We start from the raw sequence: 12,404 nt of genomic DNA on the forward strand, positions 1-12,404 counted from the left end.
TTCAATGATGAACTGTCTTTAACTGAAAAATGAGTGTTTACTATTGTCATTTTGCATTATTGACACTATTTTCCTAATTAATGCTGTTCAGTTGCTTTGTCACAATCTGTATTGTTAAAAGCGCTATATAAATAAAGGTGACTTGACTTGACTTGACTTTAAGCTCTTTTATTTTCCAAATGTAATAGGATTAGTTCAACAAATCGTTTGGTTTGTAATGCATACCAAACCGAAAGCCTCGTACCGAATGGTTCAATAGTACACTCACTACTTTACATTGTAGCAAAGTGTAATTTCTTCAGTGTTGTCACATGAAAAGATATAATAAAATATTTACAAAAATGTGAGGGGTGTGTGAGATACTGTATATGAAGGGTTATGCAAACTATGAATGCTATGCAAACATACTAGTTTGAAACTCATTTGAAAAATAATTTGTGTTATTTTAATGTTGTCTCGTTTTTACCTAGAAAAATAAATAAATAAATAAAACACCATTGAGACACCTCATTCAAGCATTTAAAAACAGTACTTTTTGCGCCATCAGTCACATGTGCACTCAAGCTCCGAAGATCTCCCAGGCTTGGCTCATTTTGAGTCAGACTTGTGAATTCACGTAATTGTTAACTGGAGACTCACTCTGACCAGATCAACCGATTTAACAGGTTCATTGAAAAGAATGAGTTCAATCACAAATTGATTTGTCGGACACTACGATCTCATCTAGGAGCGGGTGGTTATTTCTCCAGTTTAAAATAACGAGGAACAACATGTTTTTAAGAAATGTAGTGGAGTAAAATGTACGATATTATGCTTTGGAATGTAGTGAAGTAAAATAAAAATACTCAGATAAAAATACTTTGTTATTGTCCACCACTGCTATGTACACATCCATTTAAAACCTGAACGAGTGAACAAGCATTAATGTTGAACCCTGCAAACAGACAGCCGCTTTCAAATGCTTGTGTATGTTTTGTATGTGTACACTATAAAGAGCACTCAGGGGTATACAAGCTGTGCATGGCTGCATATGAGTGGTTAAATGAACTCACATTAAAATACTTGTTTGATTTAAATCTTACATTTAATTAATCTTAAATTTAATTGTATTGTATAAATAGATATTTAAAGTTACTTAACCCCTAGTATGTATTTATTTAAAAAATGGAGGACAAGCCGCATCATGATGCATCAAGAATCACATTGTAATCGAATCAATACCCAATTAATTGTAATCAATGCGAATGGTGAAGCCAGTGAAGACTCACACCTCTAGTGAACAACCTCTAATGCAACGCTCTTTAAGACAACACTTTATGGTTTAAAGTACTATAATATTAAGATAGCTAGCACCAGTATACCCTGCAACACTGGACTGTATAGACATGCACTTCTATTTAAATTACAGTTGATAGTCATTGCTTTGTCTACCAAACAGCTGTTGATACTTTTAGGTAGAATCTATACATTTTTTTAATTATTTGTGAATGTATAGCATATGCATCCTCACCCTCTCTCTCCTCCTCGATATGGCTCATTCTGAAGGCCATGACGTTCTTCTCGTAACCCTGATCTCGAACCCTTTCTGCCTCAGTCACCATGGTAATCATTTCTTGCCACTCCATCACCTGAACATCATCTATGCTGCCTGTTTCACTCACCTGTTAACAGAAATATACATATACTGTATTCACAATACAACCCAATTCATATCATATCAGCAGGGCTAGTTAAATACTACTGTTAACTTTTAAAGTGCCATTTGACCACTGTAGTGACACGAACATTAAATAAAAAATAAGGCTTTTCCAAGGAGAGACCCAAGGAGATAATGTTATTTTCTGCTATATAAATAAAAGCAACAAGACACAATCGGATGTCCATTACAGTGGTTTAACCAAAGTTTAAATTCTAATGAACACCCCTTCCCTGTGGTAATCACTTTAATGCACAAACTCGTGTGGTATATTTCTTTTATAATTACGTCAAAAAAGCAAAACAAATAAATATATCATTGCCTGTGATGCTGCTCTCTTGGTCACCTGCTCCAGGTCGGCCTGCATCTTCCTCTGCTGTTCCTTATATTCCATAAGCTGCTTCTGCAGTTCATCTATCAATGTTTTAAGAAAATCTTAACATAAGACAACATGCAATTTAGGGATGGGCACAAGTACCTCCATATTCAGGTGCTTGGAAGTGAAAGTAATGATCATCAAAAGTAATCATCAAAACATTAATCAATGAATGACGCGACTTCTCACGGAATTAAAAATTCTATACACAAAAACTTCACAAAAATGTGTCAAAAAGAAGCATCACTTTCAATTTTAGGTAATTCCATCTCAAATCAACCAAATTTAGACTTCACATAGAAATGTGCTTTATTTAGCTTTAAGGGAATTATTTATGTCAATGTCACAGCTTTAAGACGATTGCACCACGCCTCCAGGAGCTCGACTGTTTTCAGAGAGTAGCGTTACAGCTGTATCTTTCTTTTATAAATCTTATAAAACTAAAGACTCTTCGGAGATATGAAGGATGCAATACTACTCTATAGGTTCTCAAGATTAACATGAGATTGGCAGAAACTCTGTGTTTTGTCCCCTTTAATTTTAGTATAGCTGTATAATTTAGTAAATGATAAACTTGTTTAAAAGTCAGTGATTCATTATTTATATTTATTGTGGAAGATGTCAACTATAGCAACCGCTTCTCCACCGCCGGGTTTTGCTAGAAAGCATAGCGAAATGCTTAGTATAAAATCATAGGTAAGGGTAACGGTGAAGACATTTGTTGCAACACTCTTAAAGAAATCCCTTGCCTCCGGGTCCTGGTTCTTGAAAAAACTGTTGTTTTGGTATCTTCAATTTAAAAGGTACTGTGCATCACTGTACTACCCCTGGAAAATACTGTGGAACTGCTGGTGTTTTGAAACTTGGGCGTTGCAATACTCCCGTAGAACTGGTATACCCTAATACGCAACTGTAGTCAAGCCAGCCACATTTTGAAAATTATTTGCCAGAAGGGCAGAGAGACACAATTTCTGAGCATTTCTTTCAGTTGACCATTAAGATTTTTGTACTTTTTGTTACAGGGTCTATAATGAATGAATATGGGAGATGCTAAAAACAGATAAATAAAAATATATTTAAAAAAAAATAATTTTTATAAATATATATATATATTTTTAAATTACTATATTATACCTGTATTATCAATTGTTGGTCAATTACAATATCCCTGATAGAATACAGTAGTGGCCAAAAATAATGTCTGGCCCAGGAAAATTAACATCTTAGTCCTTTATTCAAACATTATATTATTAAGGATTTTGTAAGCATTTTGCATAGTTGTGTTTGGAGTGTAAAACTAACGTATGTGCTCAATTGTTTCATTTGTAATACTGCAATGAAACATGACATACTGTGCCATACAATAAATAAATATATAAAGTAAGTAAGTAATGTGCATAACTTATTGAGCACTGCCCTGGAGAAAGACTACTGTAATCAAAAACAAGGGACAACCAACAATTTGTTAATTATTCTGCTTTTTTTTTTTGCATAGTAAAATAAACCCCCCAAAAAATAAAATAAATCCATAATAAGCTGTACTAATGTGTTTTTTTGTGTGATTTACACTATATATATATATATATATATATATATATATATATATATATATATAATTATTTTTTTTTTAATTTTTTTTTTTTGCGCACAGTAAAATAAACCCATGCATTTTTGCATGGGAAAATAAACCCATTTTCCATAATAAGCTGACATAATAATAAAGTTAAATACCTTAATCAAGTAAGTGTTTCCTTCTTACCAATATATTTTAATTGTTTAGGGTCATTAAAAGCAAATATTGAGAATTATCATCTCCAGACATGAATTACTGCATCTGTCGAGTGCTTGAATAGACAAAACTAAATTGTGAAAATAACTAAAATTTCCATCTCTAATGCAAATAAATTACATTTTGAACTGGCTTCACTTCTTCATACCATTTTTTGCATTTATATCTTCATACAACTCCAGTTTGCTGAGCATGTCCTCCCTCTCCTCTTGCAATTCAGTAATGCGACTATGTAGGGATGTGACATCAGGGGACATATCGAGACATACTCCAGACTGAAGTCAAAAACAGAAAGCAGTTCATTTAATTTAGCTAAATATTCATCTGTGCAAATCTAATGCGAAAAATAATATACATTCTTACCTGAACTTTTCTGAGATCCTCTTCGAGGTGCCTGATCCGAGATTTGGACCATGCTTTCATTTTTAAGAACTTTGCTTCTGCTTTACTGGCCTCTGCTTCTTTCAGCTTCACTTGGGCTGAATTGGACAGGACAAAACAGACAGAAATATTAAAACAAAGCCACTGAGAAGGAAGGACACTGAGAGTTTAAAAAATGCAATGACAGGATACAGAGTATCTTTAACAGAAAATAATAAACACCCTCCTAATATCATGCAGGCACATTAGGAGAAGGTGTCTGTTACATCTGTAAAACATGACATATGTAAGTGCTTCAAAGATTTACAATAGACTTCGAGACATCGAGAGCTAGGCTCTACAAGGCACGAAATGATCAATGAACTGATGATGATCATGATCAATGAGATGATCCACAATACAATGTAGTGCAAATAAATAAAAAAAAGTGTATGTTTGTTGAAACATACGAATATATTCAAGCTTTGAATGTCTGAAAACAAAAAATAGAACGAGCCCACAAAATAAAGTTAGAAAAGTAACTATCCATGTAAAGGCAGGAAAGAGTACCTCAAGAGCCAGGGTTGAGAACTGTTTAAGATAATATACAAACCTCATATATATTCTTCAATCTAAATGTCAGTCTTAGTGTAATACTCTTTTTTCCCCCACTTCGAATGCAAGACTTAATGCAATACACTCTTTCTGTGCAATATAACTCTTTATTTTCTTATGTTGATTGTAAGTCTTAGTGCAATTCAACTATTTAGTGTTTTGTTGTATGTTTACTATGTGATAAATGTAAATTATGTTGAATGGAAGCTATTCTAATTTCATTGTACGTGTGTATAATGACAATAAAAGGCATTCATTCATTCATTAATACCTTATGGCATAAGTAGGCAGGAGACCATGATTTGGAAAAAGACTTTCTTGGATGTAGGTAAGCTACATAATGATCTGCAAGTTTCAACAGTAAGAACGTCTGAAGGCTTTAGTCCTTTACAAAGCTATGGTAATAGCCAGAAAATACTAGAAGGGATTAAAGTTCCTTCAGATGTTCTGGGCAACATTTTGAGGGCACAAACTTTTTCAGGGTTGTTTTCAACTCCATGTTTGGACACAATGTGTTCATTGTTCACCCACAGAGGAACATTAAACCCTTCAAGCCATAATGCTTTGAAATAATTTTACTTCACAGACTTATGCCTGGCGTACAGCTTGTCTTGATTTTTTCTTTTTTTTTTTCTCCCTGCTGGGAGAAATCGTGTCAATCGTTAATGGTTGCAGCTCGCATTGTGTGAGAGGCATTATGAGCCAAGCCAAGCACCTTACAAGCACCTCTCGAGTTCCCAATAATTTTTAAAAATGTTGAAAATATTTTGGGAGTCAGCCTGAGCAATGCATAGTCTCTCCAATTCCCAAATCATACACAACCACATCACATAGGCTACCAGCAACAGCATGTGCAACACACACACACACACAAATGCATACAGTTGTGCTGTTTACCAAATGCTTTGACACTACTATCAGGTTAACTGACTCGTAACGTATGCAAGGGCTCAAGACTACCCTAGTCTCCCAACCTGTATAGTGTATGCTCGGCTTAACTGGGACAGGCTTGCCATCTTGAGTTCAATTAACCATGTGGAAGTGCATATTGGGCAACAGAATTTTGTAATCAGTATCAACCACTCAATTAAATAAGTATTAAGTGTCCCTAACTACTATGTACTTACATTTAAATGAATCATTTGATACAATGCACTTATTGTCTACAAACATGTTTTTACATTGTACTTCTGTTTGAAAATACCATCCTGTAATTACATGTATAATTCATTTCTGTAGTTACGTCTATAATTACACTACTGACACTACCTCTACCCCTTAAACCCAACCATACCACCACACTTGCCCCTAACCTAACATTGTACCTAACAATTCATTATATTATTAACTAAACAGAATTTTAAGACACGCAATATAAAGTGGGACCTTTTCTTTTTTTTTTGGAACATATTGTTTGATAAAATCATGAATAAACTTTAAGGGAATATAAATGATACAGATTTAATGCTCTATAACAGATTAAAGCTACATGAAACTGTAAATTAAATAAATTAATTTGGACAATATACTGGGAGCAGAGTGAAATGCGGACTTCTTTTCCAAACCTTATTTTACAATGTGGTATTTTTGAAGTACTCGTGCCCATTCCTAAATGGAGATGTTAGACACTGCTACATTCAGTGATCCATTAAGAAAAAGTTTATAGATCTTTAAATAAAATTAAAAAATTCCAAGTTACTGTGACAGGTGCTTAACCAACACTGAGTTCATTTGAGAAAGGAAGGTCAAACTGCAGACAACATTCTCTAAGCATGTGACATGATTGTCTACCTTGTAACTCTGTGACTCTCTGCGCTGTAATGCAGGTGGATAGGTTTGCTGATGCATCTGTGGGCTGTGATATAGAGCGCTGAAGAGTCTCAAGCTGTCTGCGTAAGGCCTGCTCCTTCTCTGACAACTCAGACTCGTGTTTATCAGCAGCCCTGAGAAGCTCTGCCTCATGTTTCTCCATCAGATCCTTGATCCGAGCCCGAGTAATGTGACGTTCTGCCTCCAGCTTTGACTGAAAGTTTTCTCTCTCACCCCGCAAGCATTGCATTTGTTCTGTCAGCTCCTACCAAACAAACACACACAACTCGCATTACAAATCAACTCTGAGAACTGTAAGCAACAGGGACTGACTCCATATTATAACTTTTTGTCAGTTTCTTTCTGTTCCAATGTTGTTTTTGTTTTTTCACCTCGTAAATATTTATTTAAATATTAATATAAATAATACAAATATGTTGTGTGAAGCAGCTCAATAAGAGCAATACAAAAAAAAAAAACTAAATGCAATTTTTATGATTAGGATTTGCTTTGTAATAACAACACTTGTTAAATCTGTGCAAATCAATGGTCTAGTGTAAAACTGCATTGGTAAATGGTCGAAATTGTATTTATTTGGTTTTATGTACGTTAACAGGCCATAATTTTTATGCAGTGCCACATCATGTGTCACATGACATCTGATCCCTGCACAAAGCACAATGAGCAATACTGTCAGCATCCAGAAGGCAGACTTGTAAAAGTGCAATATAAGTTAAACAATAAAAGTCCAAGAACACGGAAAGAAATAGAGATTACACAAAAGTTTGGAAGTAAGCCAAGTTTAATTGCATTTACTCTCAAAGATAAATGTGTTGTGATATATCCTGCTATGCACTGAGCAGGACAAAGCCTCTCTTTCTAGTTTAATGTCATCTCCCCATATTCAAAAAGATCGGAAAAGTGAATTTTATGTTCTGCATAACATTATGATGGCGTGCACCGTGCAGTGAAAATAAACTTGATGTGCCTTGCCTTACATAACAAGTACACACAGTTTTAAAATTGAATGCGAGGACAAGACAAGACTATCTGTATGAATGCACTGTATGGCCAGTAATATTTAATTTGCAAACAAATGTGATTGAGAATTTGGGAAGAGAAACAAGAAATTTCCAACCCCAAAAACTCATAATGACTTTTTTTTAAAATGAGAAATTGAATACATGTTTATCATAAAAGTGATGTAATAAAGTAATTATATGTTTGAATAGCATTTGAACGCATTTTTAAATCAATTAAATTTAAAAAGCGTCTTGTCATTGACCATTTGAGCATATTTGTAAACTATAAATTACCATGACTTGGTTATCTTTACTGCTGAGTGCTGCATCCTTTTCCCTGATCAACTCTTTTAAATGGGCCACAAGTTCCTCCATCTGTGTTAGCCGCTCTGTGACCTCAGCAAATCTTATATCACTGCCCGTGTCCGCCTGCGGGGAGCCAGGAGCCTGAGACAAGCAAAGAATCTATTAATGATGATGAACATTTATGCAATGCACAGTGTAAAGGGGTGAGGGTTCTGAAGGGTTTTATTTTGCTATAATCGAGTGACTTGCTTATTACACAGTTGCTCATGAAATCAATATGCTGACCTAACATATTTGCAAGTATTTCAAATTAAAAGACACTCTTCACTCCTAGACATTCCCACACTAAATATATAAGGCTGATTTCTAATCATATACATCACAGAATACAATCTGCATCATGAGCTATTCAAGCAAAAGTATGAGTGATACTTACTCCGTGCACAGAGCTGGACTCATCTGCTGAAAACCACCTCAGCATTGTTTACACAACCTATGGCCTAAGACAGGATGTCTTAAATAAAGCAAAGCAAGACTACACTCAAGTCATCCTACTGGAGGGTTCTTCAAGTCTGGTCCTGGAGGGTCACTGCCCTGTATTAAAAATGGTAATATGTGTAAATGCTTATATTTCAAATAAATAAATGTGTTTATATTTTAAACAAGCATTATAATTCAATTATACAGAGCATTACACAGGGGCATTATTGGTGTCATCTGATTCAAAGATTTCTGTATTCAGTCAGCAGAGAAGGATTATAAATGAATATCTAAACAAACAACGTTAACCGTCATGATCACAATCTAGTCAAACACAGAAGATCATATGGTGGCAGAAATCTAATCCTAATCGCTTAAAACTGAAAGCGTGACGTGCAGCTAATAATATATATTAAAAAAAAATGAAATGTCGTTAGCATAATCTTACCTGCCTCCAATAACATGGACTTCTATCGCTTCACATTTCCAGTACAGTGCATTTTCAAGACGAAATGTTCACTCTGTACTTGTTTAACATGACAAATGCACATATATGTTGTATTGAACAGTAGCGAGCCTATAACCTTATTGTTTATTAGACTTATCACTCATATCTTGTTAATGCGCAAGGTTCTTCTTCTTGTTTAATGGCCGTTCGCTGCTTTGGAGCATTACCGCCACCTACTGTACAGTGCCACAATGACATTTATGTCCGTTTGCATGTTTTGCCTTTCTGGTCTCATTAAAAACTAATTGTAAAAGTTGTTCACACAGAGCGAACCAGATGAAATATAAGACAGTGTTAAACATGAGCTCATATTCAGCCTGCTGAACCATGGAGAGGAAGTGTGTTTTAGAGTTTATGAGTCTTTCCTCCAATAAATATTTTTATAAAAATTGTAAAACAACCTCTGTATTTTTTCAGTTATTTTTATTTTGGTAATACAAATATTGGACTTTTCAACTCAAGTGGCTTTATTGGCACAACAACAACAAAAATGTTAAATGTTATTCAGTGGCGGCGTTATGTAGTGTTAGTGGTCCTTTGTTTCCAGACAGACTGTTAAAAAACAGGGCTGCGTTCAGCCCCAACAAAAACGGTGCAAAACGTTTTTAAATGGAAACGGTGGTGCGTTGAACACCCTGTTCTGATGACGCAAGAGTTGCAACTATGGCAGCTGAGAAGGCCATTGTGTTCTTGTTGAAGAATTTTCGCTCGATGGTACAGTCATTGCCCTCGCCCTCCAGAATAAAAGAGAACATCCCAATCAAATGAAGGGATTTGTGGAAACTGTGGTTCCTAATTATTGTGATCCAACATTTGCCTCGCATTTCAGGATGAAAAGACAAACATTTCAGGTGAAGGATAATCCACTTCTTACCTCCGAGACTGTGTTATGATCTATATGACCTTATTATTTTTATTGTGAGTATTAGGCTTATCATTATTGCTGATCACTGTTGTTGTGCTATGATATTGTAATATTTACCATTATATAATCAGAGCAGTATAGAAAAGTTTATGAAAGTGTCACTCCACAATGCAATAGCAAAATATATAAATATGTATAGTATTTTCATGTAACATTAATCAGTATTTAGTACACAATAGAATACATTGCAATTACTAAATGATATTTAGACAGAGACTTAAAGAAGTTCCAGATCTATACTTGTGCCCTTACTATTTCAGTTATTTTGCCTTTAATGTAAATAAACATGTGCAAACAATATACTTGCTCTTGTGAGTTTATTTGGATGTTAATTACATTGTGCGAGCTGTCTCTTTAATACCGCGTGGTTTACATACATGTTGCTGCTGATTGGGCTGACATGTTTGACACACCCACCAAACAAGAGAAAACACATCTCAAACCCCGTTGCACACCGTTTCCAGGAAACATGCCGTTCAAACCGGAAACCGTAGCAAAACAGTGCACACAGGTTTGAGCTTGAACTTGCCCCAGGACACACACGTCTCCAGGAAATCCTGTAGAATTCAACCAATCAGATGTTGACTTTGAAACTCCTGAAGTGTTTTTCATTTTGTGTGTCTTATCTGATATTATCCTGAAACTACACACCCTTAGGATGCAATTGAATAAAAATGAGGAAGCGGGAATCCAAGGAAAACTAATTTGCATATTTGAATATTCTTGATTACCTAAGCATCTTTTCAAAGGGCCATCAGCTGTGATCTATGGATTTGCCCTTATGTTGTTGAAGTTTGTTTAAGAAATTCATAATAAAATGAATAAAGCAAGATGCCCTGTTGAAATTTGCTAAATTTATGCCGACTACATGCACCATCATTCGTGACCTGACTGGGTATATCTGCTGTTTTACTCCAGGTTGTAGAATGCTTTTTTTTTTTTTTTTTTTACACAAATCATATCAACCAGCACTGGCCACATACCACATACTCTATCCATTTGTTGCATTATTCTTTGTATGGTTCTACAAGATGCACAAACTGATGAGTGTGGTTCATTGCTCTTCTTTGGTGTGTAAAAAAGTTCTTGATCACAGTGAAGGAGTATCTAAAACTTGGTGGTGGAGGCCCCAAATGTGACATATTTTTCATGTTACGTGGAAAATACTGGGCATGGCTTCAAGTATTTTGTGTTGTTAATAAAGTAGTTTCCCAGTATTCATCTTCAGATTACTTTCCTCCATCTTGATTCTGGAGTTATATATCACTTTGCAATGATGCACTCCCATTTCCACAATGGTTAAATCTATGATGGGCTTTATAGACATATTTTAAAAAGGTCTCACTTTCAGCAAATGCTGTGGCCAACTTTGAACCTTCACTGAAACAATTTTCCATTTCTCCAAAAGCATGGTCCAAAGAACTGAAGTATAGTCTGCATTATGCCTGCAGGTGCATAGCTCCATCTTATTATTGACACTAAGGAATTTATTTATCTGTTGGGTGAGGGTCAACTCTTCACTGTCATGATTGTCCACACAATTGGCAGCTGAAGATACAATTTCATTCCAGTTAAAGTTGGTTGGTTAAAGGGTTTGTATTCTCTCCTTGCAGCATGTTGTTGACAGGATTGAGCAACATAAAAACACAGTATAAAGCAATGTAATTATAGTTTGCATGAATTCAAAGTTTTCTGTCATTTCGGAATTGTAATACATTGAAGGATAATCAAAATGTTGTTTGTCATTTTGACAGATTAAAAAAAAAATTATAATAAAACCAGGCTATTAAACCTACTGCATCCGAATTCATGTTATGTGGCTGCTCTCCCTAGTTTAACACTTGATGGTAAATGCACATACACATCTATTTTTGATCGCAGAACCACTGTTTCAGGCAGTGTATGTAAGGTAGGCCTGGTCATCTTTTTCTTGCAAAAATCACTGAACTCCAATATATTAGCCTGCCATCACTGTGGCTCAATCATATACTTGACTCAGAATCTTAGATGTATTCAAACCTGACTTGGTTAGCTCTGAAAGTATGATTTTGGGCTGGACTGGAATTTGGGCTGACCATCACAATCATTTGCTCTGTAATTTTCAGTGTTTTTTCTTATTCAAGTAGCAAAGCATAATGATGTTTTCAGTTCCAGCTGGGTCTCTGGTTCCAACTACAAGTATACATAATATCCCTCAACAAAGCAGAAAATAAACAAATTGCATGAACACAATACAACTTAATGAAAACCCCCAACATACTGATCTGCTAAGACACTGCTGTTGCTTCAGGAGGACTATGTAAAATGCATGTTTGCCTGGGCCAACTTGGCTGAATATAATACTAGTGAACTATTGCTGTGTGTACTTGGTTGTTTGGTATGATATCTTAAAAATCCAGTGGACTGACACTGAATTTGTATCTGGGCCAGCAACCCAGTCAACACGTGAGATCATGCGATGATCACAGTGACATCACACGATCCTCATACTGTGATCCTCACGGTGTGAGTAGTATAT

The 12,404-nt window shown here is 35.3% G+C and overlaps 1 protein-coding gene across 1 annotated transcript in view; it reads right to left on the minus strand.

Moving 5' to 3' along the window:
- The window catches only part of LOC107567291 (golgin subfamily A member 4), a 41,526-nt gene extending 32,438 nt beyond the window's left edge, over positions 1-9,088 (minus strand). Inside the window, exons 1-8 of the mRNA XM_016252944.1 lie at positions 8,902-9,088; positions 8,410-8,567; positions 7,962-8,114; positions 6,628-6,910; positions 4,225-4,340; positions 4,010-4,136; positions 2,019-2,131; positions 1,511-1,661 (exon numbers count right to left, since the gene is read on the minus strand). Of these exons, the coding sequence (XP_016108430.1) occupies positions 1,511-1,661; positions 2,019-2,131; positions 4,010-4,136; positions 4,225-4,340; positions 6,628-6,910; positions 7,962-8,114; positions 8,410-8,454 (988 nt within the window). The 5' untranslated portion in view covers positions 8,455-8,567; positions 8,902-9,088. The remainder of the gene's footprint in view (positions 1-1,510; positions 1,662-2,018; positions 2,132-4,009; positions 4,137-4,224; positions 4,341-6,627; positions 6,911-7,961; positions 8,115-8,409; positions 8,568-8,901) is intronic.
- Positions 9,089-12,404: the final 3,316 nt, after the last annotated feature.

The sequence above is a fragment of the Sinocyclocheilus grahami genome, unplaced genomic scaffold (genome assembly GCF_001515645.1).
Source record: "Sinocyclocheilus grahami isolate Dianchi unplaced genomic scaffold, SAMN03320097.WGS_v1.1 scaffold1142.1, whole genome shotgun sequence".
NCBI classification, from domain to species: Eukaryota; Metazoa; Chordata; class Actinopteri; order Cypriniformes; family Cyprinidae; genus Sinocyclocheilus; species Sinocyclocheilus grahami.